This window comes from Acomys russatus, chromosome 4 (genome assembly GCF_903995435.1).
Source record: "Acomys russatus chromosome 4, mAcoRus1.1, whole genome shotgun sequence".
NCBI classification, from domain to species: domain Eukaryota; kingdom Metazoa; phylum Chordata; class Mammalia; order Rodentia; family Muridae; genus Acomys; species Acomys russatus.
In genome coordinates this window covers 73899717-73925229 of record NC_067140.1, presented here as the reverse complement: position 1 = coordinate 73925229, position 25513 = coordinate 73899717, and the positions used below count along the sequence as shown (strand labels likewise).

At 43.3% G+C, this 25513-nt stretch overlaps 1 protein-coding gene across 2 annotated transcripts; it reads right to left on the bottom strand.

The window, feature by feature from the left end:
* Btbd3 (BTB domain containing 3) lies at positions 1–25293 on the bottom strand. Of its 2 annotated transcripts, XM_051144727.1 has the most exons (5): positions 25127–25293; positions 6162–6471; positions 5568–5658; positions 4968–5086; positions 1–1757 (listed from the first exon to the last, which is right to left on the bottom strand). In XM_051144727.1, the coding sequence occupies exons 2-5, from the start codon at positions 6302–6304 to the stop codon at positions 725–727; spliced, it is 1386 nt and encodes a 461-aa protein (XP_051000684.1). In that variant the 5' UTR covers positions 6305–6471; positions 25127–25293; the 3' UTR covers positions 1–724. The 2 variants fall into 2 exon arrangements, with proteins under 2 accessions (XP_051000684.1, XP_051000683.1); XM_051144726.1 differs by lacking the exon at positions 25127–25293 and having other exon boundaries at positions 6162–7102.
* Positions 25294–25513: the final 220 nt, after the last annotated feature.

Genomic DNA, 25513 nt, shown 5'->3' with positions numbered 1-25513 from the left:
ACTTCATCACTTCGGAAAGAAGTGTCTGCATTCTTGCATCGTGTCTTCTACGCTGGAAGTATCTAAGTCTGCTTTCTAGCAGAAGTCAGGACCTACACAAACACCCAAGTCCTCACCCCAATAGTGTCAACTGTTAGTGTGCAACACATGTGAACCTAAGATACAAGGAATCTAAAAGCAAGGCCGGGAAGCCACAGCAAATATGGAAGAGCAGAGTCAAGCAGGACTATTGGCCTACCTCTACTTTCTAAGTTGACTTGTTCCAAAGCAAATCTTTTCAAATTTGTACACTGAGGCTTACCTGATGTGTTTGTTTTGATTGTTTTTTTTTTAAGGAAGGGGTTCTGTTTAAAAATAACTGATACTACTTTAGAATACATGTTTCCATTCATCAAAGGAAATTCAAGTTGATCCAAAATCTTCTTCAGAGGTACAAAGTGGGAGGTTGGTGGGCACTTGGAAAAGCACATGATCTCCCTAGGCGTACAGACGCAACTCTAAAACCACAAAGCCTGAGTAAGAACTTGGCTCCTCTAAGCATATAGTTAGAAGCGGAATGTTGCATTTTAGCCTGTACATAATTAAAAGGTTCAAAGACATTAGAAACTGTCTACTGCTTCATTCATTACAAATTACCTGTGCTGACCACATATCTGCAGATGAGCTAAGCGTCAGGCAAGGAGGGCCCATGCGGGCGCCTCGTGCTGCATAAGGAAAGGAAGGTTCAAGCATAGAATATGAGTTCGGGGATCTGCCCTCCCTGTACACCAGTGCCATTGGTACTGTCTGAGGAGCACTGGAACTGGACAGTCACCTTGCCACACTGAACTTCCGTCATGCCTTCTTGTCCAAAGTAGCTGAGTTCATTGCCGTCCAGCACCACACTGGCTGTGTAGAAGGTGTCTGGTTCAATCTGCACTGGGTATTCAAACCAGACAGGGAAGGTGTTGCTCGATCCGTCAGAGAAGTACTTGCTCAAGTTCTGGCCCAGGACCACACCCTGCCGTTTGAGTTCAATCTTAGCGCTGTACTCTGCAGAGCCACAGCTGGAGCCATACAGCCCGAAGCCTGCAATGAACACCCTCTTATCAACTGCAAACTGGATGCTGTCACAGCGACCCCGGTAGCGCCACTGGTTGCTCCGATAGGCACATGACTGGAACCGATGACAACGCTGGGGGACCAGGCCCTTTCGGGCTTTACTCACAAACTGCAGCTCCGGTTTTTTGGACGCTGTGTACCAGAGAAAGATGTCGTTTGTCTCGTTGAGAGTTAATACACCAGACTGTGCAGCGCCATTTGCAAAGTCATCCAGGGCCATCGTGGGGATGCGGATCAGGTACAGGGCCTTCCCTAGCACTTTGCGCTTATTTTCGATGCTCAAGGCCAGGTCTTGCCGCTGGCACTCTACTTCAGCCCAGTTCAGGGCTGCCTCAAAAACCACTATCTCTTTGGCATTCAGCGTTTCCCTGCGGAGGATACTTTCGAGTGTCTGGAAGTCGATGTCACAGAATCCCTCGGACTTGAGAGCTAACTCAGCTTGGGCATCAATCACCTCCCAGCAGCGCTGCGTCAGGTCCGGCTCCTCAAACAGACAGCTCTGAGAGAGAAGTACGCAGGCGTTCTTGGCACTCAGGCTGGTCTCCAGGAAATTCACACAGGCTCTGGCAAGGTGAGGAACTATGTACTTTTTGGCAGCATACAGTGTGGCCAGCACCGTGTCTGCAGCCAAGTCAATTTCATCACAATAGATGTATCTGGAAGAAAGCATCCAACATGTAAGCGGATTTCCACAAAATGAGCATGTGCAGCAAGGAAGGAAGCCACTGCTTTCAAGCCTCTCCAACAATATAATTTCATGTGACAGTTACTGCAAACATGTTAAAGAAGCATCTGAAAAACATTCATAAGGTATTAAGATTTCAGCTCAGCAGTAAGCTTATATAATTAAAGGGATTGACTTTCTGGTACCATTCATCCTCTGTCTTATAAAGACGTATTTGGTACGTTTTCAACAAAACAGGAGATACTGCAATTATCTCAAAGATGGCTGCATAACAGAGATAAGATGAAAACAGGGCAAAATTCTACCACACTGTATTAAGTACTGACACCCCCAATATCACAGTTTTACAAGTATTTATTACTTCTTTATGTGTGTGCAAGTATGTATGCTTGTTTACTTGAAAGCTCGTGGAGGCCAGAAGAGGGCCCCAGATCCCCTGGAACTGGAGTTAACCTGTAGCTGTGAGTCATCTGACAGGGGGCGGGAACCTGAAGTCTTGTCCCCTGCAGCAGCAGCGGCAGCACTTTACCCTCTGAGCCTCCTCTCTTTTCAGCCCCACCAGTGTTGAAAGTAGGTATGTACAGTTTTATTCCATTTTCTGCACATTCAGTAAAAACAAATGTTTTTTGACACTCTAAGGTAAAAAGTTACATTTTAATGATTTGAGGCTTTTCTAAAACACAAAATAAAACTGGATACTAAATATTTCTGAAGTGGTTCTAAGTTCACTAAGTCGCCACATTCAAATTTCAATACTAACTTTTCAGGTAACTCCACAAAATCATTTGAGTTATAAACTTCTAAATCGTATGTGTCACCACATAGTCCTCCTACTTTCAGAAGTGAAGAGTACATTATTTTCACATGCATCTATTAAAAGACAAAGCAGAGAGAGAACTTAAATGTGCATTAATTCTGTGCCTCAGTGAGCTGTGCCTATCTTAGGAGATAAAATACTTCTTGGTATTTGGGGATGATGGTAATTTCTCAAACCAGTATGTAAAGGTTGGGGCCACCTGCTATCTTATAGTACAGGGTAAAAGGATAGTCAGTGAGAACTCTACCAGTGAACAACACTGAGGAAAATTTATCCTTTCAAATTTTTAGGCCAAATTATAGAGTACTTTATCTGATTTTTTTAATAGTTGTTTTATCCATGTTTGTAAAACACACCTAACTTTAAATATCAAGAATAGCTTTTGCAAGGGGCGGGGGGAACATAAACACACACACACACACACACACACACACACACACACACACACACACACACACACACACAAGCCAAAACAGTTTCCACGGTCACACACATTTGCTTCCAGGAAACTCTCTTCTCTAGTAGGCTAAGCTGGTTACACTGGCAAGACCACTTGACAACACAGCTGCAGCACAGCTGCGCTTTGCCTAGAGGCTAGGAGCAGGAGAGCATCCAGAACACAGCTGGATTTGCAGCCTCACCTTTTCTAAAAGTACAGCTACTCAGCTAGGACACGGGAGGGGGAAACCTCAGTTACTGCGGTCTCAACTGCAGCACACCAAGGCGAATGGGACCCGACTGCAGTTGTAGTCTAACCCCTTCAGCTGATCCCAGAACTTTTAAAAAACCGTATTAATAGGCTGTAGGCAATACATGTATAGGAGAAGATATTTGGCAAATGGTGAATCAAAGGCTTGGGCCAGATGCAACTCTCTGCCACTCCTGCGCATGTCTCGTGATTGTACTTGTGTCTGGGATGTAACACAATACTTGACTTCAGTGAAGCCAAAATGCCAGGTAGGGCTGCACTCCACTCAACAACAGATGGCACTGTCTCTCTCTCTCTCTCTCTCTCTCTCTCTCTCTCTCTCTCTCTCTCTCTCTCTCTCTCTCTCACACACACACACACACACACACACACACACACACACACCCACACACACACACACACACGGAGCTGCCTTCACATGCAGTGAGGAAGGGCAAGGATCCCGGCAGGTTCCTGAGGTTTCAGGGTGATTGTCTCTAATGGACTCTGAAGGTTGAGGAGTGAGGAAGCGGTTAATGTTAAGGTGCTTCACATACTCCCTTACCTTTAATCTCCCTGCTTCCCACTGTGAAAGTTCTAGTTCAATTAGATTTCAAAGCCTTAACAGGTACAAGGAATTAAACATTTAAAACTCTAGAACTGACTATAATTTATTTATCAGTAAGCAAGAAATAATAAATAATAATTGTTTTTTAAAGTTTGTGAGAATATTATCAAACTTGTTGATCCACTGGACAATTTTTCTTCAAAAAACAAAACAAACTTATTTTAAAAAAAAAAATTCACTCCAGTAAACTGAAATCCCCAGACCATCAAGATAACCTTGAACTCGTATATTAGTGTGCTGAAAATAGACAAAACACAACTTAAAAGTAACTGTGCTTAAACATAATACAGACTAACCCACTGTCTAGCACTAGACATGGGTAAAGATGATTCTTGGTGCCTGATTAACATGCAATAGTCTGCACAGGATCTATAAGATATAAAACTTTTTAAATAAATATGTAATAGCCTAATCTTTTTGTACTTCTATATTACTAATTGAAGATTGCATGCATAAATCTACAGGCAATTATAGAAACACTGTTTCCCCCTTCAAAAATCTCTTCATCACCATCGCATGTCCAATTGTGTGTGTAAAATATGTGTGGGCAAAGATCTGAAAATAACTAAGTTCCACTTCTGGTGTCATGAGACACCCAGAAGACGCACCCTCCCCAGGGTCCCTAGCTAAAGCAGGTACATAATTCCTCCAACTGTAAAGTAAAGGTCTGTTTCTCTGATGCTTCTCTGCATGCACTGCTTTCAGAGGGTGGGGGTGGGGCATGCCTTTTGGGAAGGGATGGACACATGCTTATTAAATTGCATGTATACAGGAAAGCTATTTTTCTTTTAAAATGTCATTAAAAAGCAGCTCACATAAGCTCTTTGCCCCCAGGCTCTAGGCTAAGACATGGCTCTAAACGCCTGCAACATTCCATCTGATGTCCACAGAAAGACGAAGAGCAGTTTCCTCCAAAACCATTACAAGGCGAGCAGCACCCTCTCTCTTTGGAAGCTTTTCTCTTACACAGGGCTTAGGTCTGAGGGAGAAGCCAGCAGAGCACAAACAGCACAAGCTCACTTTTGGCAAGCACACAAGTAATGCTTACTTCAGCATGGCCAGGAAGGCAGCAGGTTCGACGTCTGGGATCCGGATTTCATCTTTGTCCTCAGCAAGTTCTCCATAAAACATTGCATGGAACACTGAGCTCCCAACAGCTAAGACATACTGTGAAGAAAGGGAAATCTCATTTCATGCACTAAACAGAGAGCATTTCCAGCAAGCCAATCCCCCGGAACAGCTGGCAAGTCAGAGCTAGGGAAATGTACAGCCAGAATATTTCAGGGTGTATCCTGACAGGGGACCCAAAGACAGGTTCTCCATCAGTACCTCAGCTGTGACATTAATGTATACCACCTCACTCTCACAGTGAACTAAATAAAACCAAAGTGCATTTATCTGATTTCTATTGGAACAGTAAACAGAGGGCTTTGCGGATATGGAGAGTGAAGAGAGCACGTTTCCGGGTGACGTATAAAACCGTGTGGAGGGGAATAAAGGCAAAAGTAAGTGTGGCCAAGCCCTTGCAAAGGGTCTGCTTTCCCTGTAATCCGGTGAAACAAGCCTTGCCTGTCCGAGGCAGGCTCTGTCTAAGAAGGTCTCACTATGTAAATCTCAGGACTAAACCGGTAATGCAGCTGTTGCTTACTTTGTGTCCTGGCAACCGCTGAGTCCCACCTGGTGGCCCAACCACAAAATGTACATCTGCCATCAAGTCATTATTGAACATCACCGCATTTCTGCAAACAAGAGGCAACTCATTAATTCACGGCGGCCTGCACTCTTAACGTCCCTTGCCCCAGCATGCAAAACTTACAGACGCGCCTCAAGCTAAGCTACAACAGTTCAGTGACTTCACAGCAAAAGAGCAAAGAGAGGGTCCAAGTACACAAGTGTCTGAAATCACTGCAGACACACGGGAAGCAGCTAACGTAGGAGGAGTTATCCAAACTTTCACATGGCTTAGGACGAATGGAGGGTGTCTCTCTTCTGTGCTCCACAGACACAACCCTACCACTTAAACGTTCCAGCCTGCAGGAATATTTGTATCTAAGAGGAAAGCAGCTGTTTTGGAAAAGATACAAGGCAGCTTTCCATTGCTGGTCAAGCTTCTGGGAAAAGAGGAAGCGGAGATTCACATTAAAATGCATTACAGGTCACGTAAAAGCAGAGCCTTCAATATTGGCAAACTTTGAAAGTAAACACACTGGCCGCTGCCGGCTGCCGCGGCACAGGCGCTTACCTTTCTCTGATGGTAGGATAAAGACCCTGCCAGTTGGGGGCCGGGATGAGGTTGTTGTTACAGAGATTGTGCTGGTGCTGCTGCTGGACAGTGGTGCTGCTGGAGTTGGCTGGCTTCTTACGGGGGAATATATCAGCAGCCATCTTCTTCTTCTTTTTAGTTTTCAAGGTAATTATTTCATAACAAACTGGGGGCAACTTGCTGCTGCTGCCGCCGCTGCTGCCACCACCACCACCACTGCTGCTGCTGCTGCTGCCGCTGCCGCTGCTTGCTTTCTTTGAGCCTTTCTTAGACCTGTTCTTTACTGTCTCTGGAAGCATCAAGAAGAAGGTGAGACATTTCATGTTCTTTTCTTTATCATCTACCATGAGTACAGGATGTCTCTCTTTGGGGCTAGATATTCCAAATTTGCTCGAACATCAAGGCAAAGAGGCTAGCCAGAGCTAAGATGTTAAAAGAAAACCGACAAGCTGGTATTTTCCTGCTTTTCCCAGCCAGGCAAGGTGACCTTTTCACTATGTTGAAGAGAAACTGTCTTTAAGTTTTATCCAGGACCGGATCTGTTAAATACATTCCCATCATGATTCCTGTTTTTCTTACTTGCTCATAAAGACAGCCGTGTTCTGGATCGCCTAGAAAGCCTATGCTGCGCGAAGGAGGCAAGCCGCAGACAGCTGAGGCGCTTGCTTTCTGAATTAGGTTAGCAAGATGTGCGGAGCCCAGCGAGTCTGTGCGGCCGGCGAAGTTGTGTGGTGAATGGATCGGAGAGAGCAGAGTAGGTATTACAGGGCCTGCAGACGAGTCAGACAGCCAGCGCTCCCAGCCAATAGCTGAAGCCACCAATCAGGATTGGCCCAAACCAAACAGTGACACCTATTGTAGCGTGCTCAGCTCGGTATTAAAGGAACAGCAGTTACATTCTCTCTCCTACTGTATATTTAAATAAGATAAACAGCAAATGAAAGACATCTGCAAACAGGAAGGGAGGGGCATGTTTCTCTTTAGTACAGGAACATTTTCATTTCAACTGAAACAAGCAAAAGCCATTAACAAAGAATGGGAACACATGTCTAATCTCTCTTTCTGGCAAAAATCTTCCTCCTAGCAGCATTTACTTGCAACTATTTCAAACAGGATCTTTTAGTCTTTAAAGCCAAAGGGAATCAATGTACTGAAACTAAACCAAACACATTTAAGTACAGCTGGGTCGAAGCAGGGTGTTCTTTTTTTTTTTTTTTTTTTTCAGTCTCTGAATGTTCTGCTAAGACCATGCATTTAACTTGCCTTCTAATGTTTTCTAGCTCCGCAGTGATCTTGGACAGGAGTCCCAAGTCACAAAATCCTGTTAATTACAATTAGCTCATGTACCAGCACCCTTAGCTGTGCTGGAAATAAAACAATTCTAGGTATAAAAATAGCATTCAAAGCCCTGTGTGGTGGTACATGCCTTTAATCCCAGCACTTGGGAAGCTGGGAGGCAGGTGGATCACTGTGAGTTCAAGGCCAGCCTGGTCTACAAAGTGAGTTCAGTCCAGGACAGCCAAGGCTACACAGAGAAATCCTGTCTCCAAAAACCAAAAACCAAAACAAACAAACAAAAAGCAACAACAACAACAAAACAAAACCATTCAAATGAGACAAATGTGATAATCAATCAGTGTTTAAACACTGTAATTTACTAAAGATAAAGGCAGATAGGAGCCCTGTTCAGGATCTCAAAATCCAACTCAACTCTTATGATTAAATATAATCTTGTCATACAACTTTTAAATAAACCGATCCACATGCTCTAACACAGCAGTAAGTCTACTTAGAGTGCTCTAAATCCTCTATTACCTAGCTAAAAGGCAAAAGGGCTCTTTGCTTTAAATGGGAATAAGGCTCCCTCAGAGCTTCTAGCAAAACAGCATCTCCTGGAGCTCCTAGACATGCGTACTTATTTGTAAAGAGAGACTAAGGACTAGAGTGACCCTCACACCTAGCTATGGGATTACTCTGATTTACTCAAAGTAGAGTTTATTTGCTGCCCCTCAATAAAGACTCTTCAGGGCCACAGCCCTGTGTGCTGTGGAACACTCACCTGCAGGATGACTCCTTGGCAAATGAGAACTAGTTGTTACTGTAACTAATCGTATTATATACCAATAGTCAGTCTTTAAATCCCGAGCACCTAATCACTAAGTCAATCCAGGGAATAGCCTCTGTGCTGTCATTATCATTAAAACTCCTTTGTAAAGCCACTGTGAGCAGTGTGAGAGACACAGACATGGCTACCCTAGGGGCTGGGGAGATGGCTTAGTGAGTTAAGTACTTGGTGTGCAAGTACTTTGCACGATTGGGTCCCAGCACATAGAAAAGTAAGTAAGGGAGCAAGGGAGGAAAAGAGGGGGTAAGGGAGAGAGAAAAGAAGGGAGAGGGGTGGGAAAAGCAAAGCTTAACATAACAACATGTACCTGTAATCACAGCTCTAGCAGTGGGTAAAGGGTTAGAGTGAGGCCTTGCTAGCCAGCTAGCCTAGCTCACTGGTAAACTACAATTGAATGAATATACTCCGTCACTAAAAATAAGGCAGGGAGCAGTAGAAGACATTGTCAACCTCTGCTATACACACACACACACACACACACACACACACACACACCACCCCATACCATATACATTCACCATAAAACACAAACATACACAGTCACAGATTGAGACACACTCAGACACACACTCGCTCACTCAACAAACACATACATATATTCTCTCTCTCTCTCTCTCTCTCTCTCTCTCTCTCTCTCTCTCTTCTTCTCTCTCTCTCTCTCTCTCTCTCTCTCTCTCTCTCTCTCACACACACACACACACACACACACACACACACACACACACACACACGGCACCAAGGAAAAGACACTAGGAAAACGAGTGAGCTGCCCATCTGGACTAGGTGGCTGCTGCTGAAGTTCTCGTTCATCTGCCTGGAAAGCCCTTCTGACAGGCGGGTCCTTCTGAGCATAAATCCCAAACATATTTCTAACAAACCCAGTATCTGGCTTCTCGGGTCAGAACTAATCAATTAAAATGGAAAGGAAGCCAGCTGCTTCAAGGCAGTCATTATCAATTGGCAACTGAAGGAGGCAAATCGGAAGAAACAGAAGAACACCATGTGAGGCTTTGAGGTCGATACTCATCTTACATAGAGACAGCTCAACATCCAACACAAGGATCTGGAGCCTTTACATCACTGAGGTCTAGCTCAAGAAAGGAAACTGGATAATATCTTAGAATATACTCCTTTTGAAATTAAAGATCCACGGTATTTGGAAAAGTCAAGCTTTGTAGAAAAGCTTGAAAAATGAAAGGTAAGTGAAAGAGGACTGAGTATGGACTCGCTCGAGCGGTGCTTGCTCCAGAAGGCCATTCACTCGGGCACAGGCTGGTGGGGTAGCTGTTAAAAGACACACAACGCACGCATGCGCGGGCGCGCACACACACACAGCTGTCTTTCCTGCTCTGGTGACAAGACAGGCCACACACTGCTGCAAAACCTGCAGCCCCAGAGCCAGCAACAGCAGGGCTTAGGAGCCTTTAGGGAATTCAGAATCACAAGGTTTTGGATCACACCTTCATTTGACCAAGGGCTTTCCCACACTATGTACAGCACTGAAGTTTGAGAAAAACTTCCCAAAGATCCAGGTTCAACAGCTTGCACATCTTACCTTCAATTGTGAATTAACTTCAAAAGTGAATTAGCGTACAACTATGTGTGTGGTTCTCTGTTAAAGACACTCTACTCTAATCCAGATTCCCACAGGTCAACAGCAGGATTCAAAAACACCAAGCAGGCAATGCAGCCAACACTGAAATAATCGACTCCCCAGTGCTGTCTCAGAAAGCTTCTGCACGAATTCTCAACTTCAGCAACCCAGAAACCCACCTAACTGCCACCTAAGCTACCTAACTGCCACCTAAGCCACCTAACTGCCACCTAACTGCGTGGGACTATGGGAAGGGGCTCTAAATCGCAGTCGTTTTAAGGGACTTGCTTTTCTCAGCTGAAGGGCATTTCTCCAAGGCTGCCTAATCCAGTTAGAATTGCACTTTATGGTCTGACTAGGCAGAGCACCTATAGCAGAAGAGTGAAAGACAGAAAGCTCAAGCCAATCACTTCTAGTTAATTCTTTATATTTCGGTGTTACTCTTGATACTATTGTCCTAATGACTGGGTTAAGGGCACTGGATTATTTAGTGGGGTATCTAAAGTTTTATCATCCAAAACTCTTTTCACCAAGAACTTGGGACTAGCAGAAGAAAAGGAAAGGTAGACCCACGTACTTAACAGAATGCACACAAAATCCCTCAAATCAATGCAAAACTGGCAGTGTGCAGTGATTTTTCTGGAAAGACTAACAGTTTTCATCTGCTTTTCTGAGTAATACATGACCCAGAACACAGTAAAACAGTGGTTCTCAGCCTTAACGCTGCAACACTTTTAATACAGTTCCCTATGTTGTAGTGACCCCCAACCATAAAATTATTTTTGTTGCTTCTTCACAATTGTGATTTTGCTGCTGTTGTGAACTGCAATGTAATGCCCGTGTTTTTCAATGGTCTTAGGTGAGGCCTGTGAAAGGGTCACTGGACTCCCCACTAGGTCACAACCCACAGGCGGAGAACCACTGCAGTAAAATGTTATGAAAAAGCCAAAACATAACAAAAGCCAAAACCTGATATTAATCTTCATATCTTTGTTCTCTGCTTTTGTTTCTACTTTGCCACATTAAACACATCCTGCTCCCTTTATTTAAATATAAACAGAATTTCATCTACCCGCTCACCTATCCAGACATAGCACCTACTATGTGCAAAGAGCATCCAAATATCTCCTCCCAACTAGCATTTTCTCACTTGCTCCCAGACTCCCTTAATTTTGGAACTTTTTGAGACATAGTTAATCTGTCAAATGAGGTAACTAGGTCAAGAAGCCCTTCACCCTTTAAAGAAAGCATTTCCAAAGTACACTGTGTGGAGCCTGCAGTGAATCAGGAGCTGGGCACACAACAGGGGAGGGGAAGGAACCCGGGTCCAAAGGTTGGCTAACAACAGTGAGCTTCTATTGATTTTATAATTGCCAGAAAGTTGAATCACCATTATCTGTTTTCATTGGATTCTGAATTAATGAGAAAATCATCAACAGAGCTTAAGCTCACTTAGATCATCCTTGCTCCATGGGAGGGCTCCCAGTTGGCTTGTCTTAGTATGACTTACACTGGCAGTTTGGGAAAGGGACTCTTGGAAGTCTGGAAGGCAGCAGTCTTGCTGAGAGGCCACTTGCATGCCAGAAGCGTGAGGGATTTGTAAAGCAGAGTCCACAGAAAAACAGTAGGGTGACACATGGCCTGGGAGCAGGTCTGTGTGCCACGTTCTGTTTGTCCCACTCAATCTGGTGATCATTCACACCAATCACACCACACACAATCCTGTTCATATTTCTAATCCACTATAAAAGAAAAATATATATGCAAAGTTCACAAAGACAAAAGACATGAACTTACACGGTCCACACATCCCTGCTGGGGCATTTCAGGAGAGAAATGAACAGGGTCTAGAAAGTTCTCTAATGGGAGGGAACAGCCATACGGAAGTTGCTGAAATCCAGGAGGCTATGCAGGTAAAGCTAAGGTCAGAAACCAGCCATTCCTGGTTAACATGGGGCTCCGTGTCCGCAACAACAATGCTGGCAACTCTTGTTTAGCTTGTTCTAACTCTAGCCTCATTGTCTGGACTTGTACATAGCTCATTACAGGGCCCCGAAAACCCAAGGCAGTGTGGCACACTGAAAGAGTGTCACTGCCAACACCCAGTCACAGGACATAACAGGAAAGCAGTTCAGCCTGATGAGTTGTGATAGAACGCTGTTAGGGTTTTGCTTATTTTTCCTTTCAGTACCAAGCAAACGTTATGACTGTGATCTGGGAGGCTAGAGAGATAAGTGACAAAATGCTGGCAGTCCCTAAAGATAGCAGCAGCTGCTGGAAAACATGCTACATGCTTTCTAAATTTGGAGATAAACAAAGAGCCAAGCCATGGCATGTATAGTGAAAAAGGCAAGAGCCAGGAACAAGCAACTTTAAAGCTGGTTACTTAGCATCTGAGGGCCTCATTTTCCCCATCTGCCAAATAGAATAATTACACATGGCTCAGCCCTCTCACATTTACTGTGAAGTTGAAATTATATGTTTGTGAAAGCACTTTGATAAATGTTGAAAATGGTCTACAAAGGTAAGCTCGCACTATGAGCAGCAACTGGACTCAAGAATAACTCAACCAAAACCCAAAGCTCTGGCTTCTGATTCCTGCACCATCTTCAAGTTGCCATTACATTTCTCCAGATGTGCAATGGCCCCAGCTGTGGACCACACAAGTACCAAGTTACTTCACAGAGTGCTTTGATTTTCAAGTCTGGATGATCAAGATTCTGAACTATGCATTTTGAGCAGGGGTACAGCAATGTCAGAGAACCCTGCACTGTTAGTCTATACCTGGAGCCGACACTGCAGGAGGACAGCATTGGTTAGTGCCCCACTAACCTGAAGAGGGGAGCCAGTCATCTAATCACTTGACTGCCAATGCGCACACTAGCCAACTATAACTCAACTGTAGCACCAAGGACGATGATACCTAATACAAGCCTTTGGGCAAGGCATACGTCAGCTGTCTAGATGAGACAGGCATATCGTCAGTTTTACTAAGGCATCTCCTTTACCAAAAAGAACTCCAGCTAACCTTGAAATCTGAGGGGGGAAATATCCAAAGTCAGAATGCATCACTTCTCAGAAGGCAAAAGCAATTAATTTGTTAAAAACTCCTATATAGCATTTAACATATCCAGTAATTACAGCTCTGCAACATACTGTATCTCAGTATTTTGATAGAAAGGGTATCTATCATCAAGTTTTAGGTACTCTAAATGACCTTATGAATTATTTTCTCTCTAGGTTTCTAGGATTAAAAAAAAAAAAAATCTGCCTATGGGCTAGAGAAATAGCTCAGTGGCTAAGAATGCTTACTTCGCTTGAAGAAGATTGGAATTTAGTTCCCACTATACATTTTTACTGGCTCCAGAAAATCTGATGCCCTCTTCTGGCACTTACAGGCACTTACAAAGATGTGTATATATGCACATATAGACCTATATGCACATATACATAAAATTTTATATTCAAAAGAAATATTTACTATCATTTCCTTTACATTTTAACAATATGATTATGTATAAATATGTATGAGATGTTTTATTGACTAAGTATTCCTACAAACATAAATATATTTTAATCTGGACTCTAGTCACCACTAGGCCTTTTTTTTCTTGTACTATATAAAAGAATAGCATATCTTAAAACTAATGGTGCCTTGACATCAATGAAATAATTCAACTCAAACTTATACAACTCAACAGAAAGAAAGTAATCTTTCGCTTATGTTGTTTAACTATGCCCTTCGACAGATAAGAGGAGGGCTTAGAATTCTGGCTGATCTACATTAGAATAATTGCAGGCATTTGATAAAGTATATAATCACAATTCTAAACTGCAAGTGCTACTATGACAACTGTTGACATGGTGGAAAGCGTAGATGGAAATCCTGAAGTGAGAACTTCTATTGCCAGGCTCAGTAAAACAAGAACATCCCTATGTGAATACAACCCGCCTCCAGGATTTTCTCTCTGCACACAGTTAAGCCAGTAACTCTCTGGGTAATAGCTGCTAGAGATTTATCAATCAAAGATGAACTCTAACAACTGTGTAAAACTGGGGGTGAAACAAATCCTTAAAAGTTGCTGTGTCTGGGAAGGAAAGATGGCTCAGCCTTTATAGGCTAGGCTTTAAAAGAACCAAAAAGATGCTGTGCATATTCAAACAAATAGAATATGTATTAATATACTAGGTTAAAAGTGAGAAACATTATAATGATGAAGTATATAAGTATACATATAAGTATACTTAAAACAATATATCTAATTGGGCCATGTGTAGGGAGCCTTGTGGAAAAGTGGGGGGAAGGAGAAAGGGACCAGGAGGTGACAGGAGCTCCACAAGACCAACAGAGCCAACTAACCAGGGTCCAGAGGGGCTGGCTGAGACTGAAGCATCATCCAAGGACCATGCATAGACTGGACCTAGGCCCCCTACACAGATATAGCCAATGGGCAGCTCAGGCTTCCTGTGGGTCCTCTAATAAGAGGAGCGAGGCTGTCCCTGACATGGACTCTGTTGCCAGATTTTTGATCACTTCCCCCTGGTGGGACTGCCTTGCCAGGCCACAGACGAAGAGGAAGCACTCAGTCCTGATGTGACTTGATGAGCTGGGGTGGATGGGAAGGAGGGCTCCCTTATCTGAAAAATAGGGAAGGGGGAGAGATGGTGGGACTGGGAAGAGAGGAGGGATGGGGGTATGACCAGGATGTAAAGTGAACACGTGCTAGAATGAGTTTATGTGTACCACATGCAGATACACATGGATGCCAGAAGAGGGCACTGTGTCTTCTGGAACTGAACTTAGAGGCAGTGCAAAGCTCTTGTGTGGTTGCAGGGAACAGAACCCAGGTCTTCTGCAAAAGCAATATACACTCTTAAAAGCTAAGGCATCTCTCCTGCCCCTAGTTTTAAATTAGCTTTAAACTGTGCAATTCCTTAGATGTGTTGTGAAAGACATATAATGAAGGTGCAGTGTATTCATAACTCTTTGCGTAGCCTTAATGACATGAACACCAAGAAAGAAACATTCAGAGACCCTCCATTTGCCCCAGGAAATAAGGTGGCATTAGCAAAGTGTCCCTTTACTGTTCCTACCTCTCTTGTTGTTGTAAAATGAATAAATGCTGAGGAATTTCTATACTTGATTTCTTATATTAGAATAATTAGGTATTTGGACCATAAGTTCAATTCCAATCATAAACCAGTACATTTTATATTTTATGATAAGTATGCTATTTAAGTGGGTCAATGCTTGTGCTACCCAGAGGTAAAGATAAAATAATCTAACTGCTCTGAAGTCAAGAATCTGCTCTAAAGTCTTGGTTTCCACAATCTACATCACACAACCCTCAGGCACAAGCATGTGGTATGGATCTTAACTGTCACTGAAGTTAACATACATCTTCAGAGTGGGCAACTCTTAAATTTTATAATAACACACTGAGAAACATTTCCCCATAGTTTACAGCTGCATGGTCTCACAGGAGATCCCACGTCAGTGTGGTGACAACTGGAATCAGACCAAAACCAACCTTAGGTTCTAAAGACAAAACAAAATGTGTATCTAAGTCAGCTAGCTCTCTTTGCTCAGGCAGCTGTGGGCATGTTGTAGAAATACTAAAGATTCACTATTTGCTTATACTAATATCCTCTAGTACAATTTAAAATAACATCAACCATGGAGACAAAAAAGAGATGTTTATTAAATGGCAGGTGGCCAACTCTCAGCTGCACTGAGATTCTTCATTAAAACACCCTATGGTAACACAGTGGGCATGGACTCTCCTGCACACCAGGAGAACACGCAAGCATCTACCCAGGCAAAAGAAACCCTATCTTGCTTTCACAGTCAGGAAAAAGCCATGTGTTACAATGAGTTCTGGATCGCTATGGCCACACTGACGCACTCACTATAGCTCTTTTGACTTGTCTTCTTTCTTCACAGGACACACGGCTCTGCTGCATCCTGTCATCCCCACAGCCCCTTTTCTATGACCCATCTGAAACTTACCTCTTTCTTCACTGTGCAGTCCAGAGACTACCTCAAGCCCAGGACTCCTTGGCTTTCCACACCCAAGGGCGCTACCTTGCCTTATGTCACCAGAATAGAGTCTACTCTCTGGGGCCGCATCTCATATCTCTATCTAGAGCTAACAGGCCACACCCACACACCTGGCATTCTCTGGTTACATAAGAGCAAAGTTCAGGCTCAACATGTCCAAATCCAGCTAGCAGTCTATAATAAATTTGTGCAGTGCAACTGATCTTGGGTAAATTAGCCAGAGCTTGAGGTCTAAGTGCTCATAACTGTGTGAGTTGCAAGTGCAAACTGGATGCTGTGGCAAAGACCCCAGAGAACTATTAGCTGCATCCGGAGGCTCTCCCAAAGAAGTCCTAGCACAAATGCGCCTTAGAATACTACATTCAACTTGTAGCTAATGCAACTGAAAATAATAAAACTCAATCTAACGCAAGTCCCTACATGTGCTTAAAGTAGGGCTCTGTTCATTAGAAGCCTAACATTTAATGCAATGCAGACATTCACAGAGCAGTGTGGGCTAACCAGGGGCAAGATCACTTACCGGACAAAGCTGCTTTCAGGCAAACCCAATTCATGGCCGGGCACATTTATTTATAGCAGCAGTAGAGAATTTTAGTGATTTAATGAACTGGAAAGGATGATAAATTATGTGATCCACATGAAAGGAGCAAAGCAGTCATATGAATAATCCAAAAAAATGATAATTAAAAAGACTTTTGTGGCTCTGAGATGTGTTTCGTCTGTATTTAACATTGAATGGATGAATTTCCACTACATTAGATGCACCCAATCTTCAAACAAAGCAATAAAATAGGCATGTGTGAATAGGGCAGTCCAAAAACTCATGCCTCCCCAGCAAATCACCACCCTCGCATGCCTAGTTTCAGACTACCTCCTACCACAAGGAGAAAAAGGTACCACTTATGTCTGTGTCTTGTTGCATGCACTTGAGCGGAGCTCTCAGGTGTGTGATAGGAAGAGGCAAGACAGCTCTCCAGCTCATCTCCAATCTATACATTCCCTCACAATAGAAATATTATTCTGGAAATAAATAAATAAATAAATAAATAAATAAATAAATAAATAAATGTAAGGGTAAGTTCTTCTGGTTTATAAAAACATATTTCTGTGAGGTGGTATCAGGGAAATATACTCTGTGTGTATCTGTTTAATTGAAAATATCAAGTATTTTTGTTTGTTTGTTTGTTTCAAGACAGGGTTTCTCTGTGTAGTCTTAGCTGTCCTGGACTCCCTTTGTAGACCAGGCTGGCCTTGAACTCACAGAGATCCACCTGCCTCTGCCTAACTGAGGGCTGGGACTAAAGGCAAGTGTCACCAAACCTGGAGAAAGTACCCAGTATCTTAAATACTTCTGAAGCACACTGCTTAGGGAAGTAGCTGAAATGGGCACCAGAGACAGAATCCCAGAGCAGCATCTGGTAGTAGTGATGCAGAACTGAACATCTCTGTGAGAGCGCTTTCTGCCACAAACAGAAAGGATGGGGATTTTCTTCACGGACTCTACAAAGGAAAAGGACTGCTCCAGAGGCTTTCACTATCATGCAAAGGCCGTGGAAGGTCACCCCAGTGGACCTTGCAATCAAGAAGGGAAGATACGGTGGAGAAGGACATACTAAAAAATGTCCTCTGACCTTCCTCGTTCTCCCCTGCCACACCAATAAGGTGTATTTCAGCCACTGGTGAACAGCACAGTTGAATGAATATTGGCACAATTCTACATTTCTTAGCTATCATCAAAGTAATGTTTCATGGGGAAACCCACAAGAGAAGCCACAGTGAAATGGACGAATGCCTGTAATCACAGCACTGAGGAGGCAGAGGCAGGAGGATCACTGTGAGCTTGAGGCCAGCCTGGTCTACAAAGTAAGTCTAGGTTAGGTAAGGCAACACAGAGAAACCCTGTCTCAAACAAAAACCAAAACCCCGAACAACAACAGAAAACATTCAACTTGATGGATCTGATGCGTGAGCATACACCTTTCCCACGCTGTGCTATGACATGAGAAGCCCGCACAAGGTGCTTCTGACGAAACTGAAGCATTTGCTAGACCTGGGTGAGTCAAACCCGCAGCATTCGCAAGCCACTGTTACCTGAGGGAACTAGCAAGCTGGCAAGCTGTGCTTATCGGACTCTGGTAGAGAGTTTCTAAAGACGGGGTCGGGGAGGAGACAGAAAGAGAGACTGACAGTTCAAGAAAGAGTGACAATATTTATTACTGAGGGTGAAATTCAAGCCTCTCAGCAAAAATCAGAACTTTGGAAACCATGATTATGACACCAGGAGTCAGAAAACCTCCCAGTATTTAACAGTTATGATGAAAGTGGTTGTCGTATTATAGGATTTCTCAACAGCAGAAAATGAAAAGTACGGACACCTGAAAGGTTTACATAACTCAGTGAATCTAGCCACAATGCAAAGAATCACACGCTGGTTAAGAAAGTGATATACATCAGCTGATAAACAGTTCATCCAAAGTGCAAGAAGATCTAATAGCTTTTAGCATGACAGATGTACAAAAAGTTCATCAACCCTATTTTGGAATTCTGCATGGCAATTAAACTTTAAGAAAAAAAAATGACCCTTTCACATTGTCAGGTATATCCTGCATGAAGGTGACTTTGAGGCCATGCCAGAGCCATTTGCTAACAGGAGCTCAGGACTGATGCAAGCTGTATGGAGATATTAGTGACACTGGCGAAAAGAAAACAGCTAAAAAACTTCAGGGAGACATGAATGGATCCCACAGAAACACTAATTGAATGGTAAGTACAAATTAACTGGACCCTCTATTCAAATAAAGAAGCTATACGCATCTGCTAATTAAGGGCTGATGTCACGTGGAGGAACTTCAGGGATGGCTTGACTGCTCACCCTTCTCTCCAGTGCTGGCCACATGTGCAGAACAGTCCACGTTCCACAGACACACTCCAGCTTCGAGCACTCAAGGATCTTATGGCCCTAAGCGACCAGAGTGAAAGAGGCAGCACTGTGCACACATGCCTGGTGGGCAGGAAACAGGAGCAGGGGGAAGGGCAGCACACAGGGTCCAAGCAGCTGCCAGCAGCTTCCTGCAGCCTGGACCGTCCCCCTTAAAAGGTACTTCTGGGAACCTTCTTAGCTTTTGTAATGTGGATAGTAAGATTAAGAACTTAATGGATTTCCAGGCTATTTAGGCATGTACATCATTCCAAGGCACATTAAAAGGATTTTGCCTATAAACTGCTTATATTTTCCACTAACAAACATATGAAAATAAGTGGTGGTTGTTATTAGGAGTACTTCTCTATGCAGAGATTTGAAATATAATAGCAGTCAAGGGCCAAAGTTACTCTCTCAGTAATGAACAAGAATGTGACATTTAAAAAATAAAAACAGTGGATACAGAGAAATGAGGTGGCCAACCAAAACAGACAAATAATAACGTAAATAAATAAGTAGATAAAAAAATAATAAAACCAAAAAATGTCAAAGGGCTTGAAAGAGACTTTCAGGAGACCCTCAACAAGGTACAGATGTTTGGCCCACAAGCGCCAAAGGGTTATGAATATACTGGTTTCTTTGAAATACACTGGGGGAGATAGAGTAGGAAGACTATACTTATCCAAGAAAATAGTCACTGTGCATTCGCTACATGCTAGGCATTTGGGACTCAGTCTACAAACATCAAAGTCACGCCTTCCCGGACCCTGGAAGTATAGCAGGAATGGGGGAGAGAAACAATTCATAAAGCCAAAATGATGCTGTAAGTACTTTAGAAGGTAAGATATGCTATAGAGAAGAAGAAGAGGAGAAAGCATACACAGCAAGGATGGAGGCCATCTGATGGCGGTGTGAGGGTCAGCACTCCCCCGGAAAGGTGCAAGCGTGGCAAAGACTTGAAGTGGGTGAGGGAGCTGGTCATGAGCAGATCTGGATAACTGCTGTGTGCAATATTACGGCACACAGACTTAGCATGGGAATGGCCTACTGTGTTCAAGGGTTAGCAGAGAAGGGTGAACAGCTGGTGTGGAGCACGTGAGAGGAGAAACGGGAGGAAGAGCGCAGAGTTAGTGGGAAGGGCACTGTGTAAGCAATGGGAGTCATGAAGGATCTGGCCTATCTGGACCCAGAGAGCACTGGGGATTTTAAAGCCTAGGTTATTTAAATTTTTAAAAGATAAGTTTGGGGTGGAGGATGTACAGGTAATAACATACATTTGGAAACTGCTTGGAGGTACAATGTACTGTATTAATTTTGCACTGAGGCTGGTAGGAAGTAAGGTTTGGCCCATTCTGAAGCAGTAGGTTAGTAAAAAGGGAAATTAGTATATATTAAAAAAAATGTGAATGAGAAAACCAAAAGACCAATGGTATAGGAGAAAATGAAGATGTGAAGTAACTACAAGAATCAGCTACAGAAGTGACTCAAGAAAGGATGACCAATTATTTCAAAAGCTGTCAGTAGATACGGTGAGAATTTAGTAACCAGAAATATTTTCTTCCAAATAACCCCCAGTAACTGACTCATATTGCGCACCAAGGAGAACATGACTGAGATTGGGTGTGTTATATTTCAGTCTTCTGATGAATTTAACTTTCTGGAATTATCTATTGAGTCAAGATTGATGCAAACTGATTAATGAGACTCAAATCAGTACTTTAAGATAAGTACTTTAAGATAAGTAACACACCAATGGCCATTTGCTAACATTCAAATACCATCCTAGAAAATATTTTTTAAAAAATTTTAAACATAAATGAAATGAAAGGATAAAGTTCCCCTTTCCTGACATGGGGCCATGAAAACCCAAAAGTTAAGCTGTACTCCTCTTTTGTCTATCAAAATAAAACACAAGTCCATACAGTAACAGTTATCGATTATGTTCCAGGAACATTTTATAAGATTAAAACATGCTAGTGCAACTTACCATAAAGCCAAAACTTAAAATGCAATTATTGCAAAAATATAACTACAAGTGTCATTATCTGCACCCAACATAAGGTGTTCTCCCCTCATATCTACAATAAATCCCACTCTTCAATAATACTCAGGAGCACTCATGCCCTTTCTTCATTCAGTTACCACTTGGAAGACAGACTAAGAGAAAAGGATAGGAAGCCACTGAGATTACAAATCTGGGACAAGTTTAAAACTATCTACAGATTAATTTAAATCTAGCATCTTTATCAGAAAGGATAGGCCAGTAAAAGGATTTAAGTCATGTGACTTGATCTGCCAGATTTCTATATAATCTAAATTGAAGACTTTGACATTAAGATTTGGATTGGTGTACTGATGAAAAAAGACTAACAGATTTCAATGTCTAAAGTTTTTTGCTTTACTTATGTCACTCCTGGACTTGTCAAACATAACTGTTTATCAGGAAAAAAAATCATAAAGGACAAAAGAGACAACTGGTCTTAAAAACATGGAAATATAAAATTGTGGTAACAATGTGCGATACATTATAATATAAAATAAAATGGGTCAAAAATTTTTTAAAGAAATGGATGTATTTTGCTGTCTGGAAAACACTGTAACATAAATAACTAAGGAGTAATTAAAGTGACTCTTCTGGAAAGAGCCCACATTTACACTTCCAATTAGGCCTTTCTTCTTGAGTACCTCTCTCTTTCTTAAACCCTGTTCTTAAGATCCATGTGCAGTTTTTAGTAAATCCCAACTCTGATTCAAATACCCCAAACCCAAAGCAACAACTGAATAATTAAAAATATATACACATACATGAAACAGTCGCACAGTACTTTGTTTTACATAAAATGTGCATTTAACTTGCTTTAAAAGAAATCACCATTTAAAAGTAAAGTAGAAATGGTACATAGGCAACTACCCAAAGTAATAAATTACTAACTTCAATAGAGAGAAAGCATATTAAAGCTAAATGAGTCTTTATAGAAAGTCAGAAAGGATTAAAGATTCAAGTGCTGGAACATCTGACCACAGAGTAGGCAAGGGAAGGACAGGCCATTGCAAAAGCAAGTTAACAAGCCTCAGGAACCATAAAAAGAAAGTTCACCTGGTTCTTCTGCTTGTAAATCTAGCCCAAGCAAATCACAGACGCTAAGACACACAGGGCACTGACCTCAGTTGAGCTTGCTTCCAAGAATGCCTTGCCCACATGCTCTGGCATCCTGCTGGCCTTCTTTATCTATCACCCCACAGCTCTCCACTACAGTTATCCTTATCCCGTGAAAGGATGTTTAAACAATAAATAACTAAAGTCACCAACAAGTGGCCAATCTAGGCTTTACAACCTGAGAGCCTAACAGCATATTCTCAGTGTTGAAAATGGAAACAGTATTAAAAACAAAAACACAAAATACCTCAATAAAGCAAGAACATGGGCATATCCATCACAAAAACCTGATTTTCAAATGATTTAAAGGCAGAGACATTTGTGATGTAATGCTAATTAAAGGGTTCTATTTAAAAGTACAGAAAGCCAGGTATGGTGGCACATGCCTATAATCTCAGTATTCAGGAAACTGAGGCAGGAGGATGGTTGGAATACACACTGAGTTCCCTGGGCAAGCTTGAGCTACTTAGTTAGACTGTTTCCATAAACAAGCAAACATTAAAAAGCCAACTTGTTTCTGACTTTCTGCAGGAAAACACAAAAAGGCAAATAGAAAGCAATTAGCAGATGGTGACTGCTAGGGGATGTGACTATGGCTTTCATTTCCTTAATATCTTTTGCAAAGTCCCAAAAGCCTGAAATAAAGGCAAATGCTGTTTGCTTTACGATGCTTTTAAAACCCTACAACAACAGAAATTCTCAGCTATCGCTGTAACTAGTATTTCAAAAGGGCCTATCAATGACAGCACATTAACACAGTCTTCAAGGATCTCACTGGTCAACTGGACAGAGGCTGTTAGTTTTTCAGTATGTAGTGAGAAAAAGACATGATTAGGTTAAAAAAAAAAAAAAACTTATTTCAGCACCATGAGGTTGTCAAGTTCAGGATTTGGTTAGTAGCAGGTTAACAGAATCTGAATTAGCACACATGAACAAACCTAAGGATACACCGGGACTGGTTACTTACAGAGAAGCTTAAACGATTTCAAAATCGAAGTCTGAAACACACAAGCAACAACTTCCATCCTGCTTTATTCAGGTGTCATTTGGGTGGGGGTGGGGGTTGATTGGGGTTTTCTTTCTTCCTTTCTTTTTTTCTTTTTCTTTCTCCCCCCCACCCCCCGCTTTGAAATGTGTGTTGGGAGAAGAAAGGATTTCTGTGTCTCTCCCTTTGTCATTTTTGAAGGATAATATTACGCAAGTGGTTTGGTTTGAACTTTTTTAAGTAGTCTCAGAAAACACCTTCTAGGAATGAACCAACTTAAACTGCTGACAGCGGCATTTTCCCTTACAAATTGTGAGAGTCATTTTTTTTTCTTTTTTTCTTTTTCTCCCGCTTCCTTTTTTTTTTTTTTTTTTTTTTTTTTTTTTTTGCATTGCTGTAGGATATTTCATGTTTATAAACTGCTAAAACATAAAATTTTCTTAGTACTTTAAAATAACCATTGTTCACAATTCTCAGGTTTGTAGGAACAAGGATCTTTGCTAAGCAAATCAAGTGTGGACAGAGAGTGGTTCAGGAAGGAGTGAGGAGTACTGTTCTGAGTAGCCCTGAGAAGTATCCTCCCATGAAAATCGCTAATTATCTCAGAAAGAAAGCCTGCAATTGGATAACCTCGCCTTTACCTGCAGTGAGGCCAAAGAACTGAGGAGGGCGAATCAAAATCTTCAGAAAGGGAAGAGTCCTGTTTAGAAACCAAATAGTAAGAGGTCCCGCCCACTTCCCCTGGAGGACCCGTTGCTATGGAAACCCACAGTAACCCTTTAGCTTCTAGTTTAAGGGATACTATGCCAGAGACTGAGAAACACTAAATATGGGGCCCAGGAACAAGGGTCGGAGCAAAACTTAAAATGAGATAGCCTCTTGGCTGTGACAAGGGGCCAAAGGGGAGTACTATAGTTCCAACAGGAATTCAAAACACCAGAGTCATATAGGCTAGCTCCACTTTGACTCTTAGGGAGTTTTCTCCCTACCAGGCGGGAAACAACCCACTTTTGTGTATTGGGGACTTCTTCCCCTTCCCGGTGGGAAACAAACCACTGTTGTGTGTTCCGTACAAGGAAGAATGAACTAGAATATCATTGCTGCAATTACAAACCGAACGCCACTACTCTGTAAAACCTAAAGTCTTGACTTTCTCTTATCGAATGACTGTCTCTGAACGCCACAGCTCTTAGAATTACACGCGGACCGTTTACAAATAAACGCCTTGGGTTGGAATTAGTTTAGGGTGCAACGGGGGCGCGGTGGGATTTTAAAACTCCCCAGCGAATCTCCCACATTGACAAGCTTGGGAACTATCCTAGGGCAGGGTTTACAGAAGTGGCGGGAGTATTTCAAAATGAAAAAGCCCAATTATCTCCACTGGCCATCTTTTAAAACATATATATACAAACAGAATTAGCTAGTCTTCTGCACGCGCACATGGGACAATAGGTTGCTAGAAACACAGACTAAGCAGCACGCTCTAACAATACTTTCTGTGAGAGAAAGGCAGTAAGTGCCTTTTCTTCCCAAGACAGCAAACAACCAAGCCACCAAACTTCAACGTCTACCTTAGAGCGAATGGGCCCTGCAAGGAACTCAGAACTTGGAGGACGCACTCCAGCAGCAAAAGGACACCCCCACGAGGGCGCACCTGCGGGAACCAGGGCAAAAAGGCAGGGCATGGGTCCCCAGCCCAGGATCCCGTCGGCCACGCCCCAATAAGTTTCTTGGGAGAAGTTTACTCCGGCCTCTAGGTGTTCTCGTTGTGCTCGCTGCGGACTCGGCCCTGCACAGTGCAGGTGGCCACCACCCCGTGCCGGACCTCCGCCCCCACGGAGGTGGTTTGGCCCACTGCGTCCGCCCTGTCGCAGCCAGGCTCGCCTCGCTTTCAGTGGGGTCGCGTCCTCCGCCCTGTGCCCGGCCCTCCGCCCTGTACCCCACTCGAAGCCTCGGTCATTCGCCCACTCCTTCCCCTCGCCTTCCGCCCCGCCACCAGCCCTGTCCCCCCCGCTCCTACCCACCCACCCACGTTCGGCCACTCCGGGCGCGCACCCCAGCCTGGGCCCACGCCGCGCACGCGCGCAACCGCCCGCACTCACCGTGTGCGTTCTACGTGGCTACGGACGCTACCGCCGCTCGCTCGCAGCTTCGACCAGGTGCCCGCTCCGCAGGCCCGGCCCGGGCACTCAGGGATCCAGAGCCTGGCGGGCGAGGCGAGCACCCGCACGCAGGGCACGCTCCCGGGGACCGTGAACGCACGCCCGAGCGCCAGGAGGGGCCGGGAGGCGCTCCCGGAGGCTGCCCTGGATACGGGGCATGCGCAGAGCCAGGGCCTGTGAGGAGTGGGCGGGGATTCTGGAGGACTGGCTGGGAAGACTGGAAGGGTTTGAGTCTCAGTGGAGACCTCTGTGTCCTTGTCCCACAAACTGAGGCTTCCTTCTCTGGTTCACTCATTACATTAGATATTAAACACCCCTTGAGCTCTG